The sequence below is a fragment of the Apodemus sylvaticus genome, chromosome 1 (genome assembly GCF_947179515.1).
Source record: "Apodemus sylvaticus chromosome 1, mApoSyl1.1, whole genome shotgun sequence".
NCBI classification, from domain to species: Eukaryota; Metazoa; Chordata; class Mammalia; order Rodentia; family Muridae; genus Apodemus; species Apodemus sylvaticus.
The window spans coordinates 183,573,460-183,598,002 of record NC_067472.1 but is presented as its reverse complement, the minus strand read 5'-3'; the positions used below and the strand labels follow the sequence as shown (position 1 = coordinate 183,598,002).

Here is a 24,543-nt window from a genome sequence, read left to right as displayed (position 1 = left end):
AAAAAGAATCGGAGGTTAGCCTGATCTACATTAAAAATTAACACACACACACACACACACACCACCACAACAACAAAAAGCAGTGCAGTGCACAGGGTCAATATGAAAATGAAAACCAAGAGGCTGCCCTGCTCCTGCAGAAGACCTGAGTTTAGTTCCCGGCACGGCGGCACCTGTGCTACATGGCGGCTCCCAAGCGCCTGGGACCCCTGCTCCAGGCGGATGTGGTGCTTCTAGGCTCCTCCAAGAGCACCGGACGCTTGTGAGCACACACCCACATACGGACCCACACATGCACACGATTCAAAGTGAAAATAAAATACGGCAAAAGGGGACTGTGCCTTTAGAAAATAATAAAGAAATAAAACTCCCCAAACCTTAGAGAAGTATATGGTATACAGTAAGTGCTACATAAAGGATTTTACAACGAGAGTGATAAGGTGAAAATGTTTTCCAGGGGTAAACGGTGTCCTTCAAACCAGACGCCATTCACAGCCATTCACACCTGTAATCCCAGCGTGTGGGAGGCTGGATCCTGCTTCAGTCTCAGTCAGGAGGTTTGTGGCTGCCACCCCAGGCCAGCCTGACCTTCTGGAGAATCTGACTTGATAGAGTGAGGGGGGAGAGAGAGGGAGGGAGAGAAGGAGGGAACGGGGTAGAGATAAGAAAAGCAAACAGAGAGAAATGCAGACTTTTCTTTTGAGCCTGTTTTTACACACTTTTTAGAACTGTTTTTGTGGTGTGTGTGTGTGTGTGTGTGTGTGTGTGTGTGTGTGTGTGTGTGTGTGACAGACGGGGGAGATAGAAAGATAGATAGAGCGATAGATAGAGAGCCAGCTGAGGGGTAGGCAGTACCGGAAACCTCAGCAGGCAGGGATCCCCACGAGGGGGAGGGGAGCCTTTGGTCTCTCCCCAGCCTCTTCCTTCCCCCTGGCCTGGGGGTGGCTGGGGAGGGGCAGTTCCTCTTTCCTTCCTAAACACCGAGGACGCTCCAGCTCCCAGGGGCCTGACAATCTGGTTAGGGAAAGAAGATCACACTCCTGTCGGGACCCCCTTCCCTGTCCCCTCCAAGAAACATGAACCGGAAAGACATCAAAAGGTAAGAGGACCCTCCCCAAGGAGACCTGGGAGAACCAAAGTCCTGGTGCCGCTGGCTGTGGGGAGGTGGGGGAAATTATAGGGGTGGGAAATGCCCCACTCCTCCAAGACCGGGCTGGGGGGAGGGCGTCCAAGAATGAGATGCTTCAGGGAGCGGAGCACCTGAGCCTCGGTTACTGCTGCTGTCTCTCCCTGGAGTTTGAGCTGTCCTGTGTCTCTCCATCCTAGCTCCCTCAGCTGGCTGCTCCTGTCCTCCCCGGGTCTTCTCTGTTCCCTATTATGGTCACTGCCTCCCACCCCCATCCCCACCCCCACCCGGACTGGAAACTCCAGGCTCCTGCAGGACCGTGTCCCAGGAGAGAGGGTCATGACGTAGGTCTAGGTAGCTTCTCCGACTCTTAAACCACTCCTGGCTGTTCCAGACACTCTGGGGGTTGCCGGACTGCAGGTAAGGGGCAGCAGGATCTCAAGTGGACTTCCGACTCCTAGCATTGCTTGCCCGCCTGCCCCTCTAAGGAGGGATGGGGCTGGGTCCCCCAACCTGGATAGCTCGTCCAGCTTCCCTAGCACGACCCTGATGAGCAAAGGGATTCAGTATAGTGAGAGAATCCCAACTGCCTCATCCTCTGCCTGTGTGGCCTTAGGTAAGTTACTCTGTCTCGGTTTCTGCTTCTGTCAGAGTTATCATGGATACCACCTCGGAGGGACTTGAATTGCACAGCCACATAGAGGGCTTGAAAAGCACGAACCATTGGACTCACCCGGAAAGTTTTAGATTCTGTGAGATTGTGGACTAGCCTGAGGTGCTGTGCTTGGGTGGAATGCCAGGAAGGTGACACTTTTGGTTCTTGGTGTGAGTGCCTAAAGAACAAAAAACAAAAAACAAAACCACTGATGTTTACAGAGTGCTGGTCCCTCCGCCGGCTGGCTTCCTAGTCAATGCGCAACAGGTGTCCCCTTTATTTAACATTTAATAGCTATCATAAGGCCTTATGATGCTGTGGGGGACACGGCAGATTTTATTTTAGGATGTCCCTGTTTGTGATCTCACACCCATGCCGTGCTGAAAGTCTGGCTGCCTCCTTCTGTCTTGGTTGGTTTTTGGTTGTTTTGTTTTGAGGTGCTGTTTTTGTTTTTGTTTTGAGAGTTTTGCTCTGTAGCCCAAGCTGGCCTCAAACTTGCAATCCACCTGCCTCGATTTCCCAGGCAGCTAGGATTACAAGAGAGCATCACAACCAGCAGCTTTCTTTTCCCATCTAGAGGTCAGCTTTCCACCAGCCAGGTCTCTTTGAGGATCCAGGCTTTCTAACATCTGGGGAAAATCCAAGGATGACTCTACCTTTTCCTATGAGGAAGACAAGGACCAGAAAGACATTAGGTCACTTTTTAAAAGGCAAACAAAAGGGGTTTTTGTTCTTTAGACACTCACACCAATTTTTAAAATCAGAAATTTCTCGAACCCAGTTCTGGCTGAGTCTGATGACTAGAAGCTAACTAATCCCTCCCTCTTGCCCTCTCTTCCTCCCACCACCCCCTTTTCCCCACCTGGGACAGACACCTAGGGAGGCATATGACAGGAAAGGTTATTTTTAAACTTTCCTTGAAGCTGCTGTGCCCCGGGGACCCCGCCTAGCTCTCAGGAGCCTCGGAGAAGCTCTGGTCCACTTCCTCTGCTTGCTCCAACGGGTGGGGAGCAGGCTAGAGGCTAAGACTCTTGGGTATGCGAAAGCTAGCTTGGATGAGGAGTGTGCTGACTTGCCGGAGATGGGGTGGTGAGGTAGAGGCCTGACCACATAGGTCATCTCCATCAGTGGGAGGGACACAGAAGTATAACTTCTACGGAATTGGGGTGTGTGTGACATTCTGGCTTTGGAAGGAACCAAGGATCAAGTCATGAGATGTCTTGGGAAGCCAGGGGTTGGTCCTAGAGTCCTAGGAGTAGTCCCGGGGTCTACTTACTGCAAATTTGTGATAGCAGCCTAAGAGGAAATTTTTGTGGCAATAACAGAGGGTAACAGGGGAGAGGCACAATATGATGTGTTTTCCTTTGTATATGAAACCTAGATTTAAGTCTGTGTATAGACACATACGTACATACATACACACATGACAGGAAGGCAGAAGGACATTTGGGAGGGAGAGGAAACCAATGAGAAGAGAGAGGTCACATGGGTACCCGTACGATGATATATATTATGTGTGAAAAGTGTCATAGGGAAACCCATTATTTTGTACACTAACTGTAAAAACAATAATTAAAAACAAAACAAGGAATGAGTCAGTGGCCCTTGGTCCTGCATCTTTGATCTAAAATATATTGGGGGTTTGTCACTCATGAGTCCCTCATAGGTATCTCTTGAGATCTGATATGCAAGAACTTTGGTTCATGGTGCCTAGGGGAATAGGGACCCAGAAGAACTGGGCGGGCGTAGTTTGAGAAAGGGACTCCCATGATGCTTCGCGGTGGGCTTTTTGTGTCTTTTAGGAAGTCTCATCAGGAATGCTCTGGGAAGGCAGGAGGGCGGGGTCGGCCACGGCAGGCCCGCCGCCACAAGACGTGCCCCACCCCCCGGGAAATCAGCAAGGTCATGGCTTCCATGCATCTAGGACTGCTGAGTGAGAACAGCTGCAGCGAGGATGAGCTCCTGGAGGAATGTATCCGGTGCTTCGGTGAGTAGCGGCTTCAGCCCGAGCACCCAGCTAAGCATCCGCTCTCAGCCTCGCTGGTTGCGGTAGAACACGGCTCAGTAGGAGGGATTTCTCTCCTGTGTTAACGATGAGAGAGAGCACACACGGGTCTGGGGCCTTACTTTTGAAGGCTGAGGCAGGAGGGTAAAGTTCCAGACCTACCTGTGATGCCTTGCAGTCCTTTAATCCCAGCACTCAAGAGGCAGAGGCAGGCATTTCTCTGAATCTGAGACCAGCCTGGTCTAAATAGCGAGCTTCAAGCCAGCAAGACTACATAGTAATTCGTGTCTTTTTTTTTTTCAGTATTAGTTGTGACAATTTTATTCTCCACTACCAATCTCTCCCAAGATGGGGCTTAGGGAAATTTAGACTGAGTAGATGAAGACCATTGTTTGCTTTGACAAATTAAACGATAGCAAATTAAACGATAAACACAATATTGAAAAATGACTATTAACAAGACAAAACGTAAAGTTCCAGACTAGATAGTCACAAATCTGATGGGGAACTGTTTAAGCACTGAAAAATATTTACTCAAATTTTTTATGTGGCATAAAGTCGACGACGCTGAATCCTTAGTTCTCTAAGCCCATAGCTTAGTAAGATAAAGATGTGACTAATGCTATTAAAAAAAAAAGTCAATTTAACTAGGTGGCACCTAGATCAAATACAGGTAAGGCCAGAATTGAGGCAGGAACCTTTGTTATTGTGGGCAAAAACACAGCAAAGTTCCAAAGATGAACCATAGAAACCCTTTCCAGGAGATGTGACTGTCTTCCACATTACACCACTAACTCCATTCATGACCGGCCAATTCTTTTTTTTCTTAAATATCGTGTGAGCCTATGTAACGGCTTGTCCCATGAGGAAGAGAACACCAGAACAGATCAGACTTTGTTGCTATAGCAAGCTCAAATTGTGTCAGACAGTTTTGTCCATCTGCCACAGAGCTGTGCTTGCAGGTAATTAGTGTCTTAAAAAATAAATGAAGAGGGGGCACTGGACAGACAGCTAAGTGATTAAATCACATACCTCTCTTCTAGAGGACCCGAGTTTGGTTCCTAGTACCTACCTCTGAAGGTTCATGTCCACCAGTAACTCCAGCGCCAGGGAACCTGACACATCTGGCCTGAGACCCATTTGAGCAAACCCACACTTTAACACACGCACGTACACACTTTAAACATCTCAACCTTGCCGGGTGGTGGTGGCGCATGCCTGTAATCCCAGCACTCTGGGAGGCAGAGGCAGGCAGGTTTCTGAGTTCAAGGCCAGCCTGGTCTACAGAGTGAGTTCCAGGACAGCCAAGGCTACACAGAGAAACCCTGTCTCGAAAAAAAAAACAAATCCAAAATAAATAAATAAATAAATAAATAATTTAAAAAATGTAAAAAAAAAAAAAAACAAACATCTCAACCTTGCCTGGAGGTAAGGATCCAGATTCACACACACACACACACACACACACACACATACACACACACACACACACACACACCCCGCCCCATGTACCTTCCAGCTGCGGAAACTGAGGCATAAAGAAATCGTATTGCTTACCCACGTTCCTGCAGGGCATTGCAGGTAGAATACACACGTACGCCAGCCGGCCCGCTCAGTTCTCGAGGCCACGGGTCTCTTGTTCAGGGCCCAGGCTGATAGTCTTTCCTTCTTCCTCCAGACTCAGCCGGCAGCCTACGCCGAGGAGACCACATTCTCAAGATGGTGCTTACGATGCACAGCTGGGTGCTGCCATCCTCGGAGCTTGCTGCCCGTCTGCTGACTTCATATCCTCCCAGAACCACAGTCGGTCTCCATCTAGAGGGATGAAGGCAGACCAGTAAACTCCTGGGAGATGGGAGGGGGTGGGGGGAGAAGTAGGCAAACGGGGGATGCTTAAAACAGCCTTGACTAGAACTCTCAAGTATCAGAAAGCTGCCAAAGATGCCCAGGAGCCAAGACAGCTCCAGATCTGTTACCTGGTCAGGTAGGTTTGGCCCAAGACCCTCAGTACCATGAAACTCCCTAAGATGCCCCCAACCTGGTCGCTATCTCAACCCCCACACTCCATTTTCTAAAACCCCATGCAGAGAACTTGCACGATAGTTCATGCCTGTAGTCCTGGTATGAGACAGCCTAAGGCAAAAGGATCTCTTCAAGTTTATAGCTAGCCTGGGTTATGGAGTAGACTTCAACTCAAAAAACCAAACAACGACAAAAAAAGTTATCAAAAAGTCCATGCCAAAATGCCATTGGCTGGGACTGGACAGATGGCTCAGAAGGGTATTTGCTGCTCTTTCAGAGGATTTGAGTTCAGCTCCTGGCACCCATATATTGGCCGGTGACTGTAACTCCAGTTCTAAGGGATCCAGCACCTGTCTTCTGGCCTCCAGGGGCACCAGGCATGCACACGGTACACATACATGCATGTAGCAAAACACTCATACATACAAAATGACAATAAAATTTTAAATAAAATTAAAAACAAACCAACAAACCATTCCTAACCGTTCCTGAGGCACTTCCGTCCCCTACCCTATCACTCCTTAGAACACATAATTCTTGGAGATTCCTGGCCACATCCCATAGACTCCCCTAGGTGAGACCTCAGTTCCTACATACCCCCAAAAACTGCATCACCTTGACTCCCCAACTCTTCCCCCCACCTCGTTCCTGACACCTCTACCATCTTGCTTCCCAGTTGTTTCAAGAGATGCCTATCCGGCTTTACCAGCCCTCCCCTTCTTACCTGAGATCTCCCCACCCTTTGAGTCACCCCTCTAAATCCTGACTCCAGAAACCCCAACACACGTGTAAATGCCCATAGTTCATTGTTTAGAATTCCTTGGCCTAAAGCCCCCTTAACCTCCTCACCCTACTGCCAGCCCACGTTTATTCCCATCTCTGAACCCCTCCCAGGTACTGGCTGACCCATCACCCTGAGGTCGTGTACCAGGAACCTCAGCTGGAGGCAGTCATAAGCCAGTTTTGGACCACTGTGGCTCAGGAGGGCAACATGGCCCAAAGGGGCCTAGGAGATGCCTCCAGCCTGTGAGTCAGCCCTACCTTCCTTCCATGCCCCCCAGATCCTCAACTCTTGAGCCACTCCAATAACCTGTTCTCCTTGGCTTCCAGGCTGAGCCCCGCAGGGCCCGGTCCCCCACCTCCCATGAGCAGCCCAGGCCTAGGAAAGAAGCGGAAAGTGTCCTTGCTGTTCGATCATCTGGAGACACAGGAGCTGGCACAGCATCTTACGTACCTGGAGTTCCGGTCCTTCCAGGCCATCACAGTGAGAATGCCTTTCCCGGTCCACCCCTAAGCAGGAAACAGGATGGGGGCAGCGCGTGCTCCTGTCTCAGGCATCCGTGTGGAACTGTAATTTTACTGTTTTTACTACTAGTAGTAGTACAGTTATCACGTTAACAGCTCTGATAACTGAACCCAGGGTCTTGCCTGTGTTTACATCTCCGGACCAGATTGTTAACTCTTTCAAGACAGCCTTTTTCAGCCGGGCAGTGGTGGCACACGCCTGTAATCCCAGCACTTGGGAGGCAGAGGCAGGTGAATTTCTGAGTTCGAGGCCAGCCTGGTCTACAGAGTGAGTTCCAGGATAGCCAGGGCTACATGAGAAACTCTGTCTCGAAAAAAAAAAAACAGAACAAAACAACAACCAGTACTTACTGCAGCGTGTTGAGGTGGCACAGGCCGATTGATGACCCAGCACGCAGGAAGCAGATGCCCAGGAGGACAGCCTGGGCTACATGAGACCCTGTCACAAAAATACTTATTGCAGTAGAATCAATCACAGAATTGTGTTCAAACTATTTCATCAGTTATTAGTTTAGACACCATTCGATTCACCATGCCCCAGGTCCCTCATATAGAAAGGTAAAAATTAAAAACAGAATATTAACAGTTCCTGCCTGAGACCAGTACATGGCTCAGAGTAGACTCCCTCTGAGTAAAGCCTTTGACATGACTGTATTTCACTTCCCTAAAGGCAACTGCATGCACTTCCATATTGTAATGCATTAACGGCTATCATCTAGACATTGTTTTTAAGTGGGCACCTGGTTCCTTTATGGGACAGATGTCTAGATAGGGATGGGTTGTGTGAATATGTATGTGTGTGTGAATGTATGTATATGCATATGTGCTTGTGTGTGCATGCATGTGTGTATGCATATGTGTGTATGTGTACATGTGTATGCACATGAGTGTTATGTGTGCATGTGTGTACATGTGTGTATGTGTGTGCATATGTATATGTGTATTGTGTGCATGTGTGCATGCACATGTGTGTGTGCCTGTGTGCATGCATGTATGTATGTGTGCATGTGTGTGTGTGTGTGTGTGTGTACATGTGTCCTTGTGTGGTATAGTAGATTTGCATGTGGAGTGTACACACTATTGAGCAGAACAAGTAGAAGCCACTTTCCAGTCCACTTTCCCATCATTCCCTTTGCTAACCTGCCACAGTCAGGCACATAATAATGAGCACAAGACTGGAGAAGGACACAGCGATGCCAGGGACCTCCAGCAGCCCGGGGGAGGCTTGGGCTAGCCCATGCTAGGGCATGAGCTGTTGGCTCTGCCTGACACACCCTGACCAATCTTGGCCTCAGCCCCAAGACCTGCGGGGCTATGTTTTGCAGGGCTCAGTGAGAGGTTGTCCTGCTCTGGAAGGTTCTGTGGGTCTGAGCAACAGTGTGTCCCGCTGGGTGCAGGTCATGGTGCTGAGCCGTCCTGGGCCTGCACAACGTGCCCAGGTACTGGACAAATTCATTCGTGTGGCACAGGTAAGCCTCTGACCACCCAGTCTTTCTGCTTGGTTTGTTTTATTTTATTTTATTTTATTTTATTTTATTTTATTTTATTTTATTTTATTTTATTTTGAGAGAGGGTATCTCCATGTAATCCTTGTTGTCTTGAGACTATGAAGACCAGGTTGGCCTTGAACTCAGAGAGATGCTCCTGCCTCTACCTACTGAGTCCTGAGGTTATTAAAGGTGTGCATACCACAGCTGGCTTCTACGTGCTTCTAGGATTGTGGCGTTGGCACAGCTACCTGACCTTCCATATTGCAACTGACCACAGCTCAAGGCTTTTTAAAATATGTATATTTATTTTTAATTATTTCAAATTACGTGTGTGTGTGTGTGTGGCCTGAAGCAGGTGCTGGGAACCGCACTCAGGTGCTCTGCAAGAGCAGTATGTGGTCCTAAGCCCTGAGCCATCTCTCCAGCCCCTGGCTCCATGCTTTTGACCGAGCAGGCCGTCTCTCAGCCATCACCCCTATGACATCACACCCTGGCCTGATCGAAGCTGGATCTAGCTGGAGCCTGTGACCTTGATATCACAGAGTTAAACCTGGCTTGACCCCACCAGTTGGCTCTGTAGTTAGGAATTGACAGTTTCCCAGGCCCGGGGAGTCAAAGATTGTATTCCCTGCAGAGAGAGGGGAGCCTCTCCATGTCCTCGGCTTCACTTCTCCAGTCCTCAGGACCCCTCTGTGTCTTTGGGATGGTGAAGGTATCTCTCTTAGTGATGCTTCAGTACAGAGACTGGCCTTGACCTGTTGAGTCAGTCTCTCCCCCTTCTCTTCTGGGAAAAGGGAAGCCCTGTGGTCTGGCCTCTTTGAATATCTCCGAAGCAGATCACGCCCTTCCTTATGAGCCTTCCAGCACTTTCCTTCCTCTTGCATGGCTATTTGTGTCCATACTAGGGATTAAACCCAGGGTGTCCTGCACCCTAAAGAAGTCCTTTGCTACTGAGCCATACCCCGGCCTCTCCTGGGGGTTTCTAAGCAGGGGCTCTACCACTGAGCCACGCCCCCAGCCCCTCACTGGGGGATTCTAAACAGGAGCTCTACCACTGAGCCACGCCCCCAGCCCCTCACTGGGGCATTCTAAACTGGGGCTCTACCACTGAGCCACGCCCCCAGCCCCTCGCTGTGGGATTCTAGGTAGGGGCTCTACCACTGAGCCACACCCCCAGCCCCTCACTGGGGCATTCTAAACTGGGGCTCTACCACTGAGCCACGCCCCCAGCCCCTCGCTGTGGGATTCTAGGTAGGGGCTCTACCACTGAGCCACACCCCCAGCCCCTCACTGGGGGATTCTAGGCAGGGGCTCTACCACTGAGCCACGCCCCCAGCCCCTCGCTGTGGGATTCTAGGTAGGGGCTCTACCACTGAGCCACACCCCCAGCCCCTCACTGGGGGATTCTAGGCAGGGGCTCTACCACTGAGCCACGCCCCCAGCCCCCTCGCAGGGGCTCTACCACTGAGCCACATCCCCAGCCCCCTCACTGGAGATTCTAGGCAGGGGCTCTACCGCTGAGCCACGCCCCCAGCCCCCTCACTGGGGATTCTAGGCAGGGGCTCTACCACTGAGCACTATCTTGTTGGGCTCTTTAGACATGAGAGCTGGTCTGGCATCAGCCTGAGACCTCCTTGGTCTGATCATCTTCTACTGGGTCCTGCCTCCCTCCACCTTTCCAGCTTTCAAGGGAAGGAGAGGGAGTTCCTCTGATGCCTTATGGACCTCACACTTGCCCGTCATCTCTCCCTCTTCCACGTCACTGTCATCCTAGTTAGTTCTACCTGGTCCCCAGCTCCCACTCACAGTCCATGCCCTCACCTGGGTGACTCTGGCAGTTGTTGGATCCCCAAGTCCCGACACCTGATACACTTCAGAATCCTCTATCCCTGGCTGACACATGCCTGGCTGTTCTCCAAATCTGTCTAACTCTAGGGACATACCTGGCACCTTGCCAGTCCAACGCACTCATCTGCTCACACCAGGCCACACTCCCACAGCCCTGGCTGCCACCCTGAGCTCAGCACTCCACCCTGCTGCTATTCTGTGGTACCTCCCACCTCTGTCCATTACCTCCCTTCTAGGGGCTTCACCAGCTGCAGAATTTCAACACACTGATGGCGGTCACAGGGGGCCTGTGTCATAGCGCCATCTCCAGACTCAAGGACTCCCATGTCCATCTGAGCCCTGACAGCACTAAGGTAACCCCTTAACTCCCCAAAGTCCAAAATTGTCACGTGCCCTGAACCCTCACACATTACTCTTTGACTGCCATCAGTCCCTAATCAAGGGCTCTGGAACCAACCACCTAGGACCTCTGTCCTCCAAATTCTATAGACCCCTCGCTATTCCTTGTCCTTCTCTCTGGGCCACCTATCATGGTGTCACATCACTGAGCCACACCCCCAGCACCTCCCTGGGGGATTCTAGGCAGGGGCTCTACCACTGAGCCACGCCCCCAGCACCTCCCTGGGGGATTCTAGACAGGGGCTCTACCACTGAGCCACGCCCCCAGCACCTTCCTGGGGGATTCTAGACAGGGGCTCTACCACTGAGCCACGCCCCCAGCCCCCTCACTGGGGGATTCTAGGCAGGGGCTCTACCACTGAGCCACGCCCCCTGCCCCTCCCTGGGGGATTCTGGGCTAGTGCTCACTCTTTGTGTGTCCAGTCCAGATTCTGGGATTCAGAGTCTACAATGGAGACTGCTACTCTACCCCATCCAGGAGGCTCAGAACAGTGACATTCTGGTCTACAGCATGCACTTTCTACACAGGCCCTGCTGGAGCTGACAGAGCTCCTCTCTTCCCACAACAACTATGCCTACTACCGCCGCACCTGGGCCAGCTGCACTGGCTTCCGGCTGCCGGTACTCGGTGTACACCTCAAGGACCTGGTGTCTCTCTATGAGGCCCATCCAGACAGATTGCCAGATGGTCGCCTGCACCTACCCAAGCTGAATAGCCTCTATCTAAGGCTGCAGGAGCTGACAGCACTCCAGGCACAGCATCCCCCCTGCACTGCCAATGAGGACCTGCTTCACCTGCTGACGGTGAGCTCTGGGCCCTGTGTTCTGTGCACCCTGAAGATCCCAGGGGACCAGTATTTAGAGTCCTTGGCTACTGGGAATCTGTAGGACTTAGATAGTTATGATATGAGAGATTTTTTTTTTGTTTGGTTGGTTGCTTTGCTTTTTGCTGTACTAGAAATTGAAACTAGGACCTCACTTAGAATCTGTGAGCACTTAACCACTGAGCCACGCCCCCAGCCTCTCACTGGGGATTCTAGGCAGGAGCTCTACCACTGAGGCACACCTCCTGCATGGTATAGATTTGATTTTCTACCAGTCAGCTATATCTCCAATCCAAGAGTCTTCCTTTTCCTTTAGTATTTTTATATAGGCTAAAGAGGCATTTTTAAAGAATCATTTATTTATGTGTTATACATATATACTGTAAGTTTGTGAGCCACCATGTGGCTGCTGGGAATTGAACTCAGGACCTCTGGAAGAGCAGTCAGTGCTCCTAACCACTGAGCCATCTCTCACTTATCTTAAGATTAGGTCTCACACTATAGATCATGTGAGCCAGGCAGCAATCCTGCTTCACCCTTCCAAATGCAGTGATTACAGGTGTGTAGCAGGAAGCCCATCTGTGGAACACCTGAAGTCCAGGAGTCCAGCTAGCTGCATGGCTACATAGTGAATCACCTCCCTCAGTTTCATTGCCTGCAAAACAAGGATAATAACAGACCCGCTTCAGAGTGTGGCTAAGAAGAAGCAGTCAGTAGTGTCATATGACAGCGTCAGAACAGCATCTGAGCTGCTGTGGTGGCTTACATCTTTAATAATCCCAGCAGTCAAAAGGATGAGACTAGACAACTGTTACAAAGTCAAGGCTAGCCTGGGCTAACCTGTGGCTCAAAGAAACCAAATGAGCAGGATCTGGAACATGACGGAACACTTTTTCCGGACTCAAGGACCCACCCCAGGCCCCTGGATTGCCTTAGACTTTTGTACCTCGGTGGCACTAAGGGGCTAAAGCGTCATAGGCATTGCCTAGCAAATGACAGGCCCTGGGGGTCCATCCTCAAGCTCTGGAAAGAGAAACAAGACCAAATAGACCAGTGTCCTGAGCTCCTTGGATCAACAGTCCAAACTTCCAGGGCGTGGCATATCTGGAATGTAATAAGAAGCTACTGACAGTTACTGTTCATAGGCACCAGATCGTGTTACCCATGCTTCACAAGCCCAGGAGGCTAACACAGGACTTATGAGTTCCAGGCCAGCCTGGTGTACACAGTGAGATCCAGGCCAGCCTGGTGTACACAGTGAGATCCAGGCCAGCCTGGTGTACACAGTGAGATCCAGGCCAGCCTGGTGTACACAGTGAGATCCTGTCTCCCAAAACAATAACACAATGGTAATAAAGTAGAGAGAAATTAAGGGAAATGACCAGCATTAACCTCAGAAGCCACATACGTGTGAATCCATGTGCCTCCACATACACATGTGTGCACCCATGTGCATGCACACCCACACACAGAAGCAAGAGCTAAGGATGTAGTTTCATGATAGAGCACTTTTTGTTTGCTTGCTTTTTGTCTTGTTGACACAGAGTCTTACAATACAGCCCTTGCTTGCCTAGAACTGTATAGACTAGGCTAGCCCTGAACTTGTGACACCCCTCCTTCCTCTACCTACCGTACACTTTTACTCAGGCTTACTTACCATGCCCAGAGGGCAGTAGAGCATGTTTGAGACCCTGGGTTTGATCCGTAGAAGTATGCAAAAGAGCCCAGGTCACTTCGACTTAACGCCATGAAAATAGCGCCTTTATGGTGCTCGCTTCGTGTGTCAGGAAAGCTGAGACAGACTCCGAAGGTTGTGTGGTGCAAGCTTGAAGAGTTGAGTTCACAAACACAGAGACAAAACTTGGCCTAATTGTCAGGGCCCAGTGCAAATGAAAATATGTAGCTCATTGTTAAATTCTACACACTCAGGAGGCTAAGGATCGTGAATCCCAGGCCAGCCTGGGCTATGTAGAAAGCATGCTGGGGAATGGATGGGGAGAGATGGCTCAGTGGTTAGGCGCTCTTGCTGCTCTGAGAATCTCATTTCTGTTCCCAGCATGCAGGTGGGTGGCTCGCAATTTCCCATAACTCCAACTCCAGGGGATCCAGTACCTTTCCTGGTCTCTGTAGGCACCAACTCATGCACAGCATACATGCAGACACACACACACACACACACACACACACACACACACACACACGTTTAAAATAAAGCCTCAGTTGGAATAAGGCACCTCTGGTGTGGAGAGATCAGTATAGAGGGTGACTGGTATGGCTAGACAGGTCCAAAAGTCTGTGGAGGAGGATCTGATGGGAGGATGGTGCAGGCAGAGACTGACCTAACATGCAACTTCCTGCCCCGCCCCCTCAGCTTTCCCTGGATCTCTTCTACACAGAAGATGAGATCTATGAGCTTTCTTATGCCCGGGAACCACGCTGTCCCAAGAGTCTGGTGAGCCTTGACCTTTGACCTCTGACACCGGCCCCTCCCCCTCGACCTCTGAGCCCTGTTCAAGTCTATGCTTTGACTGACCACCTCTGAGCCCTGCTCAAGTCTATGCTTTGACTGACCATGTCCCCCTGTGTCCTCTAGCCACCATCCCCCTTCAAAGTACCTGTGGGGGTAGAGTGGGCCCATGGTGTGACCCCAAAGCCAGACAGTGTGACTCTGGGCCAGCATGTGGAGCAGCTGGTGGAGGTAAGGGGCCATTCCAACTGCAGCCTGCGGGAGGGATGCCAGGTGGCAGGTGGGAAAGGAGCTAAGCCCCCAGGGCTGGACCCGGGCGCCTCGGCCTCACCCTTCTCTCTGCATTCCTCTCAAGTCCGTCTTCAAGAACTACGACCCAGAAGGCCGCGGCTCTATCTCTCTGGACGACTTTGAGCGGCTGTCAGGCAGCCTCCCCTTCGCTTGCCATGGGCTCCACCCACCTCCCCGCCACGGGTAAGAGGCCTTCACTTCTCATTCTTCCAACGCCGAGGATCCTGCACCTGCCGTGAGTGGCCAGTCGTGCTGAGGTGCGGCCTTTGCCCTGCAGGAGTGGTTCCTTCAGCAGAGAGGAGTTGACCAGGTACCTGCTGCATGCCAGTGCCATCTGCTCCAAGCTGGGCCTGGCCTTCCTGCACAACTTCCAGGAGGTCACCTTCCGCAAGCCCACCTTCTGTCACAGCTGCAATGGCTTCGTGAGCACTGGCTCTGTTAGCACCCTTGGGTCCCATCTCCCCTGGATTGTCTCAGCTCCTCACACCCTAACTTGGGCCAGTGTTGGGGCAGGGTTTTGGTGGTGGTGGTGGTGGTGGTAGAGACTTTAGAAATGCCCCAGCCTCAGATATTTCATGGAGTTCATATAAGCACCAAACACTGTGTCCTCCCCAAACTCTACGTGATATTAGGTGATCTTCACCTAGACAATGGCTAAGCTGTGAATACTCTCCAAAACCCCCAAGTAATTCCTAAAACATAATCTTCAGACCTGGGTAGATCACTTTGGGCATGGTGGTATACTAGGATCCAGGAGTGCAAGGCCATCCTCAGCTACATAGTGAGTTTGAGGCCAGCCTGAGTCATAGGAGACCCTGTCCTTTAAAAAACACTGACATAGCTGGGTGTGGTAATGACACAACTTTAATCCCAGCACATGGGAGGAAGAGGCAGCCTGAACTCGGAGGTCGAAGCCAGTCTGGTCCACAGAGTGAGTTCTAGGACAACCACAGAAACCCTGTCTTAGAAAATATAAACAGCCGGGTAGCAGTGGCGCACGTCTTTAATCCCAGCATTTGGGAGGCAGAGGCAGGCGGATTTCTGAGTTCGAGGCCAGCCTGGTCTACAGAGCGAGTTCAATGACAGCCAGGGCTACACAGAGAAACCCTGTCTCAAAAAAACCCCAAAAAACAAAAACAAAAAACAAACAAACAAAAAAATATATAAACAAAGAGGCACTGATGTTGCTGGAAAGAAGGCTCAGCAGGTAACATCCCGGGGCTGCCCTTGCTGAAGGGCTGGGTTCGGTTCCCACCATTGTAAGCAGGCAGCTCACAGTTGTTTGTGGTTCTAGTTCCAGGGGTTCCGGTGCCCTCTTTCTGCCTCTGGGGGTACCTGCATGCATGTGTTGTACACACAGACAAGTGGCCTGCATGCATATCCTATAATAAAATAAATACATTTAAAATATGGTAGCTGGATCTAATGGCCCATGCCTGTATTCCCAGCATGGAATTACATTGGAATCATTCTAGGGGACTGAGGCAAGGGTGTTTCCACAAGTTAGAAGCTAGCCTGGGCTATATAAGTGAGCTGTAGATCACTCTTAGCTGTAAACAGAGTGAGACCTGTTGTAAAAACAGGCCAGTGAGATAGCTCTGGCTCGCTGCTCAGCCCAGAAGCCCAGGTTCTGTCTCCAGGTGGAAGGAAAGAACTAATTCCATGAAGTTGTTCTCTGTCATCATCATGCCCTATGGCATGTGCATGTGTGTACACACACTGACACACAGAAACTTCGAGTAGTAACAACAACAACAACAACAACTTTGAAACATGTTACTCAAGTTATTTTTCCAAAAAAAAAAAAAAGTTAAACAAATTTAAGTATCAGCCTGTGTACACCTTGAATGCCAGCATCTAAGAGGCAGAGGCAGGCAGATCTCTGTGGGTTTGAGGTTAGCCTGGTCTATATGAAAGAATACTTAGTGAAACCTAGTCTCAAGTGAATTAGTCTCTAATTGTTATACCCAGAACCATTCAAAGTTTATTTCATTTCCGGATTAAAAGCATCTTTTATTTTTTGTTGGTTTTCCCTCAAATTTTGACCTTTTGAGACAGGGTTATCCCATGTAGCTCAGGCTGGCTTCAAATTGGTTTTTTAGGCCAGGGGATATAGGACAGTGGGTGAGGCTGCTTGTCTGCCATACATAAGACCCTGGGTTCAATTCTCAGACACACACACACACACACTTAAATTGACTGTGTTGCCCAGTCTTGCCTCGGCCTCTTGGGATTACAGGCGTGTGTCTCCATACCTGGCTTCAGATTCTTGATCATGGACAAATCTCAATCAAATCAAGACCAATTCATAGATATTACCGTTTCTTTACTCTTAGGCCTGCATTTGACACAGCCCATGAGTCAGACACAAACAGCCCCTGCCCATAGACAGTACATTTATGAACTCAGTTTACCCAGTTTTAATATCCTGCATACCCCTACGTTTGAGATAATCTCCACGTTCCTAACATTTTGGTTAATTGTCAGGATCTTAAGAAATTTCAAAACCCGTTGGCTTCCATCCTTTCCCTCCCGTCCTCCCTCCTGCAGTCCAGCTAACCGCCTCCCCTTCCTTTCCCCAGCTCTGGGGGGTCACCAAGCAAGGCTATCGCTGTCAGGGTAAGTGAGATGCCTTCAAGAGGGAGGGACTGTTGACCTGCAGGCTGGAAGAGTGAGGTGCTATTTTAACAGCTCCGTCCCCCCAGACTGTGGGCTGTGTTGTCACAGACACTGCAGGGATCAGGTGACAGAGGACTGTAAGAAGACGCCAGAGACGAAGGGGGACCCGGGCACCCCAGGCGCGCCTGTGCCAGCCACACCACTTCCTCCTGCCAGCTGTGGTAAGACCCAGGGCGCCGCAGTGCCTGCCGGGAGAAGAGCACAGAGGATGGGGTCCACTGCTAAGGTTCTGGGGTCCTCCCTGCCTGTCAGAACCACAGCTCTTCCATCTGTCACATCACCAGCAGGCTCAGAGGAAAATCTCTCCTATGCTCTCTCCCGGGATCCGGAGTCTGGCTATCATCTTCACCACGCTTAGACCCAGACAGCGTCCTCACACTCTTCCTGGGAGCCAGAGATGGTAAGGAGCCCCTGGCTGAATCTGGGAGAGACAGGCCATTTGTCTGGGCACACCAGGCAGGTGTGGGAATCATAGAGAAGTGAAGTCACATAAGAACCTTCAGTCACCAGGATGGGAGGGCATAGACATCGTCTATCTCGGTGTGCTTTCTGCTACTGGATGAAATGCTGACCAAAATCAACTCCGGGGAGAAGGGGTTTATTTGGCTTGCACTTCCGTGTCATTGCCCAGTTTTTGAAGGAAGTCAGGTAGGAACCTGGAGGCCGGCACCGAAGCGGAGAACACGGAGAAGCGCTGCTGGCTGCCCGGCGGGCTCTCCACGGCTGCCTCAGTTCCATTCTTATGTGGTCTGTTACTACTTGCTCTTGCCCAGAGGTGGGCTCCCCCACATTATCGTTAATCAGGAAAATGCCTCGTGATCATGCCCACGGGTCAGTCTGATGGAAGCAGTTCCTCAGCAGAGGTTCTCTCTTCCCAGGTGACTCTAATTTGTGTCCTGTTGGCAAAAGCTACGCAGCTCACGTTATAACCCAGGCTGGCCTCAGACTCACAGTCCTCTTGCTTTGGCTTCCAGAGTGTTGAGATTATCGGCATGAACCATCATGCCCAGTGGATACTGACTGGCTTTTATTGCGGACAGAGACTAATAGTAGTTTTAATATACTCAGGGGACAAGGGTGGGTAACTACTAGCACAGAAAAAGATTCTGGGAGAAAAAAAAACAAAAACAAAAAAACCAAACAACTAGGCATGGTGGCTCAAACCTATAATCCTGGCACTGAAGAGGCTGACAGGAGAATAGCCACAACTTCCAGGCTAACCTACATGGTGAAGATCCTGGTCAGACTGTCACAGTGAGACCCCGTCTCAAACAAACAAACGATGGGGGAGGTGGGGGAAGGGTAAAGCAAGAATAAGACCCAGGGCACCCGCCTACCCGCACCGCCTTGGCGTACTCTCTAGGGTCGGATAGGCAGCATCCACTTGGAACGTGGCTCCCTGCCACAAGAACAAGGCCAGATGAGGTCAGGGGTTACACTAAGTATTACTGGAACAATTTCCACCCCTAAAAGGCAGAGGTTTCTTCCTGAAGTATTGGTTCATTTACTTAGCCACAGTCTACGTGAGATACGGGCCCTGGCTGTGGAGAAGCGAAGCACTTACTTCTCCTTGTGGATTCTTCCTCCTTCCAGGTGCCCTGCCGAGCACCTGTTCTACCTTCCAAAGCGCCCTCGGAGCCCAGCGTCTGAATGGCATCTGGAGTCTTTTCCCTTCCTCCCCTAACCAATGACTCCTCCACCCCCACTCTGCCTGACAAAGCACCCACCATCTTTTCCCCTAGAAACTGTTCTTTTGCCCTGCACTGACTTCGTCACGCCCCTTCCCCTCACTTAGCATCTGCAGCTCTGTGCTGGAGGCATTGGGTCTCCAGCTGGGTCGGCGCCCCAGCTCACCATTTCCCAGAGAAGGAAGACTAAAGCTCAGTAAGGTTAGCCTTCAAGCCCACGATGCGGGAGGCAAGACTCATCAGTTTTAAAACTGGAGCTCTGAACCAGCGGACCACATGGACTGTTGGCATGGGGTCGGGAGGCTGTGAGGGTGGACAGAACAGGGTTCTAGCCGGTGTCAGGAAAGGGGCTGGTGTGGGCAGTGTGTGTGAAACATCTTCCTTTGCTTGCTCAAGATAAAACCCAGTCCTGTGGTTTACAAAGCTCTGCAAGGTCTCTCCCCACCACCTGTCTTCCCTCAGATTTACCCAGCCTCTTCCACCTACATTGGCCTCTAGGTTCCTAGAACATGCCCCAAGTATTTCTACCCCAGGGCCTTTGCACTACCTGTTCCCTTTACCTGCAGTGCTCTTTGCCAGAGGTCTGTATGACTCACCTGCTCTAGAACTTTACTCCAGGGACATCCCTTGGGGAAGCCTCCTGACCTCAAGACTTGTCACACAGACATGTTCTGTCCCCCTGCCCCCTTCTGCTTTATTTCCCTCTGTGGTACTTTGGTCCTCTAACAAGCTAGACAGTCACCTAATTATCTTATTTAATGTCTGCCCCTCCTTGCCAGGAACAGCTCCCCAAAGGCAGAGATGTTTGTCTGTATTGTCCAGTTGTGCCTAGATAGAGTGCCTGGCAGAGCTGGCACCAGGGAGCGCCAATAAAGTGTCGGTCTGATGCTTCGATGTATCTTTTCCCACACCCACGTAAAAAGCAGAAGGCTTATCCAGACTTGGGGGTGGAAATCCGCTACCCCTCCGCAACATTACACCCCTGACCTGGTCCCTACAGATGCAAGATCCTGTACCATCAAAAGAATTCAATTTATTTTTCAGACAACACGGTTCATAGTTCAGGGTTCATCCTGTTGAGTGGTGACTGGGTGTAGGGCATTTAGGGCCTCTAGACCGGGGAAGGCCAGGCTAGCCGAGGCTAACCCTCTGTGACTCCCAAAGGATTAGCGTCAGCACCTGGCAGAATCTGCAAGCGATCTTTACTTCTTCTTCTTCCTGCGGCCCCAGCGCTGTTGGCCAGCCTTCCCCCTTCCTCCATCTTCTCTTCGGCTCTTCCAGGTTGGCATGGGAGCCTCCAGCTCACTTGGGCGCCCCCCACGGTCTGGCACATCTCCCATAAGCACCTGAGAATCGATAAGGCTAGGGTTTCAGTAGGAGGTAAAAGGAGCTGGGCGTGCTGGTGTACCCCAACATGCTACCATTTGGGAAGTAGAGGAAGAGTTTCCACCCAGTCTGTGGCTACATAATGAGTTGGAGGCTAGCCTGGGCTACATGGGACCCTAGCTCAAAGGAAAAAGAAAAAAGAAGTCCGACGTGGTACATACTTTTAATCCTGGCACTCAGGAGGTAGAGGCAGGAGAATCTCTGAGTTAGAGGCACCCTGGTCTACAGAGTTCCAAGACAATAAAAGCTACAAAGAGAAACCCTGTCTCAGGAAAAAAAAAATTCTTTCTAGCTGACACGTAGAGTGTGGGTAGTTTGAATCCAATTAAGTCCAGAGGCCAGAAACCAAGGGAAACACTGAACCAGGGACACACCCCCACCCCCCACCCCCACCAAAGGCCAATCTAAAGGCCAAGGGTGCCCAGGCTCTTCCCCTGCCCAGGGTGTGCACACCTTGTTGATTGCACAGCTGGTTCCTCGCCGGGCAGCCACACTGGTAGCTGGGACCAGGCGGGAAAGGTCAGCTCGGGCAGCCAGAACGTGTGCGGTGGAGACATCCGATTGTGGAGTCAGAAGCCCTCGGATGGGGAACAGCACGGCCTTCATGACCTCCCCGTGGGCCTAGAGGAGGGCAAGGGCAAATGTGGAGAGGGTGCCCAGGGGCTCATCCCTGTGCACACACAGGGGCTCTGCGTGCTTTGGAGGGGGTGCTTCTCCAAGGTGCATGTGCTGTGCTGGAGAGCCGGGCAAGGTGGTGTAGCGCTGAAGTCTCAGCACTCGGGGATCAGCAGAGGTTGTCAAGATCATCCTCAGCGGCATGGCAAGGCAAAGCAGAAACATCTTAGAAGTGGGTGACCACGCATGAGATGGAGCAAGGTCCACCGTCCCTGCGAGGCCTATTATGATGACATGAGATGGGACACTGGCCAGATCTACTGTCCGATCCTACATGTTTCAGCCTCCAAAACTAAAAGCCAAAAGGAACTTGTCTTTCCTTTAAAAGTTCTGGGTTTCTGATATTTTGTCACAGCTACACAAAACCAGTAAAAATAGCCTTACCGTCTAGTTTGTTACATATGGTAAGCAGTTCTTAGCACTCCCAGCTGAGAGCTGGGCTTTCTAGAATGCCCTTGAGGGGTCCTGGGCGGCTAGAAGTCTTGAAAACCCTTAAGATTCTAAAGTGTGGGTTGGAGAGAACGTTTGACATTAAGGGAACTTTCTGCTCTTATAGAAGACCTGGGTTCAGCTCCCCATACCCACGTGGTGGCTCACAACCTTCTATAGCTCCAGTTCTAAAGGATTAAACGCCCCCTTCTGGCCTCTGTGGGTACTGCTCACATGCTGTGCACACACACACACACACACACACACACACACACACACATATTTATGAAATCTTAAGATTCTAAAGTGGCCTGGGCCCCAGAACCCCCAAGATATATATTCTTCACCCTTGACCCTCGTCCCTGCAGCTGTGCCTCCCCGGCAGGTCTGCTATGGTCCCCACACCTCTGCCCGATCACCCCAGTGGAAAGCCGATGTTGTGAGGTCAAGGCGCTTCAGGAGGAGGCAGCGGCGGCAGCAGTACTGTTCTGTCAGGCTTTGGGACAAAGCCTCCAGGGCTTCCTGGAAGGAAAGGTCTCGGTCACACTCAGGGCCGCATCTCTGGGTGGATGCTGTTCGCAGCCGGCACACATGCTCGCACCCATCGTGAAGCATCCAGTGGCGAGTTAAGGAGAGGCTTCATGGACTCTGGGGGCAGGGAAGGCAGCAGCTCAGAGATCTGGTGAGAGAATCATTGGAAGCTGATGAGATACAAACACGATGGACCTTCTCCAGGGCTCTCGTTTTCCTCAGCCGTGTGAACCTGGTGTCAGAAGTGTTAACGACTTTTGCCAACTTGACAATCGCTATTGGATATAGGAGTGCCTAGCCCACTATTTTGCATTAAATAATCAATGTGTAGTATCACTAAGCACCTCACTTTTCCAACTTAGAAGGAGAGTGAAAGTCATGATTTTAGGGTGAAGGCGCTTTGACGCTCTTATTGGCTTGGCAGTGCACCACACGCTCCCTTCACGTAGTCTGTCCAGTGTTGTAAATTTTACAGCTCGAGGTTTGGATCCCTGAGGTCACAAAAGTCATGATTTTTCACGTTTCTCCTCATTTTTCTTGTCTTTGATAATGAAAATGTATACAATTTCCTTCAAACTGTCTAAAGTGAGTAGCTGAAATCATTGGATCATTTCAGCTGATTTCATCCGCTCAGTGGAATGAGCGGATCCCATAATTCTGAGCAGTGCCATCCGTTTGTAGACGGGCCTGGGCTGTCTAAGAGGTAGCTGAACACGCCAGCAGGCATGAGCTAGTCAACCGGGTTCCTCCATGCTCGGCTTGAGTTCCTACCTGAGTTTCCTTCAATGATGGGCTGTAACTTGTAAAGGGAAACAAAAGGTTTCCTCCCCAAGCTGGCTTTGGTCAGTGTTTTATCACAGCAAAAAGTAAATCAGAACGAATGGCCCCTGTCGTTGGGTCATTCTTTCTAGAGTTGGTTTTGAAGATAGGATCCTTTCCACAAGAAAGGTACCTCGAGAGGGGTCTCTGTCTCACTACCTTGTCATGAAACTCCCGAAGTAGCTGGCTAGCTGGGGTTCCACGCAGGGGTCTAGGGAGCCCCAGGGCTTGAAGAGTCAACATCAGCTCCTGAACCACGCCATTTCCTTCCTTCGTCCCTTCTCCAAAGGATGGCACAAGGCTAGGATCCCGCTGGAGCCTTAGATGCAAGAGGCGGGCAGCCTGGAGCTCAGAGCAAAGAAATCCTAAAAACAGGAATAGATCCCTGCCCAACCAGAACCTTGGCCCCTCCCCCAGAGTAAGTCTCACCCACTTACACTGGGGGATGTGGGTCCACTTCAGAACCACCCGACTGGCGTTTAACTCAACGCACTAAAAGTTCCCAGAGGCTTTTGTCAGAATTCTAGCCTAGACCTAACTGGAGCCTCTCCACCTGTGGCTTTCACGCTCCTAGCAAAGCTTTGGCCACGCCCCAGGAGCGTCTGAGTCAGAGCCCGCCCCCTTCCGAGGCCCCGCCCACCAACACCTCCCGGGGCCTTCCAGGCTGGCTCACGCAGCAGGCGCAGGCCGCCGCCGGGTTCCCGCAGCACAGTGGCGCAGTCTCCGCCGCAGAGCGCGCGATCCGGGCAGTGCAACGCCCGCAGCAGGCCGGCCAACTGCCGCAGGAACTCTTCCTCTGCGTCCGGGCCTGCGGGAGGAAGAAGCCATCAGGGAACAGCGGGTTCCGCGGCTCCACCCGCCGTCCTCCCAGCCCTTCACGCACCGTGGCCGGCGCCCAGCACTGCGATGCCCTCCTCTCGCCGCTCCAGAGCTCCCAGAGCAGTCAGCTCGGCCACCAGCCGCGCGCACAGCGCTCTGAAGTCCGCACACGCGGGGCCCCGAGACGCCCCCTCCGGGAGGGCATCATACCTGCGGTGGGTGGGACGCGCGTCAATGCGAGTCCCTCTGCGTCCGCGTCCCCAGGCGAGTGCGCCCTTCCCGTATCCCCAAGCCACACCACCGAATCCTTTACCCCAGTGTCAGCAGGTCACCGGTTACCATGGCCCCATCCATGGCAACTTCGTCTGCGGACCCCGTGCACGCGCCCCCTTCCGGCTGGAACAAGCTCCGCCCCCTCCTCCCCGCTATCCAATCACATTCTCGTGCGAAGGCGCTTTGGTGCTCCTATTGGCTTGGCAGCGCGCCACGCGCTCCCTTCACGTAACCTGTTCAGGGTTGTAAATTTTACAGCTTGAGGTTTGGATCCCCGAGGTTGCAAGAGGCTTGAGTGTCCCTACTGTCCGGCACATAAAAGCAAAAAGCAATTTATTTACCTTTCCCACTTTTTTACATTTAAGTTTGTTTTGGAGGCGGGGTCTCGATATACACAACATATATGTAGCTCAGGCTGGCCTTAGTTCTGCTTCCTCCTTTGGTTTGCTGGTTGACAGGCGTGTGACACGCCCAGCTGCCCTTTGTTCTTAATGCACCCCAGACCTAAAGTCCCATCCAACTTGTTCCCTTTTCTTGCGCCTTACGATTAGAATATCAGCACACCTTCACAACCATTCTCGCACCACAGCCAGGCCCTCCTTCCACCTCACAGTGGGCTCCAGTGCTAGCCATCCTGTCTCTGTAGGCCTTCCAAAAAGGAAGCAGATGTCATTGAGAAACTACATCCTAAGGGAGGGGCAAGCGGATGGGACCGGAGTAGACTTCATTTGCCAGCTCATGTTCCTGCCAAACTGGTTTTCCATCTATGCAATAGGGGTCCAAAGGCAATAATATATATTTTTTATTTTATG

General features: G+C 51.3%; 2 protein-coding genes and 1 non-coding gene across 10 annotated transcripts; 1 reads left to right on the top strand and 2 right to left on the bottom strand.

Moving 5' to 3' along the window:
* The first annotated feature begins 912 nt into the window (after positions 1-912).
* Rasgrp4 (RAS guanyl releasing protein 4) lies at positions 913-19,685 on the top strand. 8 transcript variants are annotated; one of them, XM_052167293.1, is made up of 17 exons: positions 914-1,099; positions 3,584-3,768; positions 5,465-5,570; positions 5,708-5,770; positions 6,703-6,834; positions 6,919-7,072; positions 8,409-8,582; positions 10,688-10,804; positions 11,379-11,654; positions 14,046-14,126; positions 14,268-14,372; positions 14,497-14,615; positions 14,710-14,869; positions 17,015-17,051; positions 17,138-17,272; positions 17,399-17,511; positions 18,705-19,685. In XM_052167293.1, exons 1-16 carry the CDS (start codon positions 1,077-1,079, stop codon positions 17,467-17,469), a joined length of 1,938 nt encoding a protein of 645 aa, XP_052023253.1. In that variant the 5' UTR covers positions 914-1,076; the 3' UTR covers positions 17,470-17,511; positions 18,705-19,685. The 8 variants fall into 8 exon arrangements, 7 of the variants coding, with proteins under 7 accessions (XP_052023268.1, XP_052023253.1, XP_052023249.1 ...); XM_052167289.1 differs by having other exon boundaries at positions 17,396-17,511; XM_052167321.1 differs by having other exon boundaries at positions 915-1,099; positions 3,706-3,768; positions 17,396-17,511.
* Positions 4,619-4,744, bottom strand: LOC127676524 (small nucleolar RNA SNORA28). The gene has a single exon (XR_007975997.1). It is a non-coding gene; the product is annotated as a small nucleolar RNA SNORA28 (small nucleolar RNA).
* A 127-nt stretch (positions 19,686-19,812) lies between the features above and the next one.
* On the bottom strand, positions 19,813-23,861 carry Fam98c (family with sequence similarity 98 member C). The gene is made up of 8 exons (XM_052167333.1): positions 23,772-23,861; positions 23,523-23,668; positions 23,313-23,447; positions 22,799-23,004; positions 21,891-21,968; positions 21,695-21,811; positions 20,639-20,806; positions 19,813-20,145 (listed from the first exon to the last, which is right to left on the bottom strand). Exons 1-8 carry the CDS (start codon positions 23,810-23,812, stop codon positions 20,002-20,004), a joined length of 1,035 nt encoding a protein of 344 aa, XP_052023293.1. The 5' UTR covers positions 23,813-23,861; the 3' UTR covers positions 19,813-20,001.
* Positions 23,862-24,543: the final 682 nt, after the last annotated feature.

Coding starts and splice junctions, on each gene's coding strand:
- Rasgrp4 (XM_052167289.1), top strand. CDS start 1,077: ATGAACCGGAAAGACATCAAAAG. Junction 5,571..5,707: donor GCTGCCCGTCTGCTGACTTC/ATATCCTCCCAG, acceptor TAGAACTCTCAA/GTATCAGAAAGCTGCCAAAG. Junction 17,052..17,137: donor GCAAGGCTATCGCTGTCAGG/GTAAGTGAGATG, acceptor CCGTCCCCCCAG/ACTGTGGGCTGTGTTGTCAC.
- Fam98c (XM_052167333.1), bottom strand. CDS start 23,812: ATGGATGGGGCCATGGTAACCGGTGACCTGCTGACACTGGG. Junction 21,969..22,798: donor TTCGGGAGTTTCATGACAAG/GTAGTGAGACAG, acceptor TTCTCTCACCAG/ATCTCTGAGCTGCTGCCTTC. Junction 20,807..21,694: donor ACTGGGGTGATCGGGCAGAG/GTGTGGGGACCA, acceptor GCCCTCCTCTAG/GCCCACGGGGAGGTCATGAA.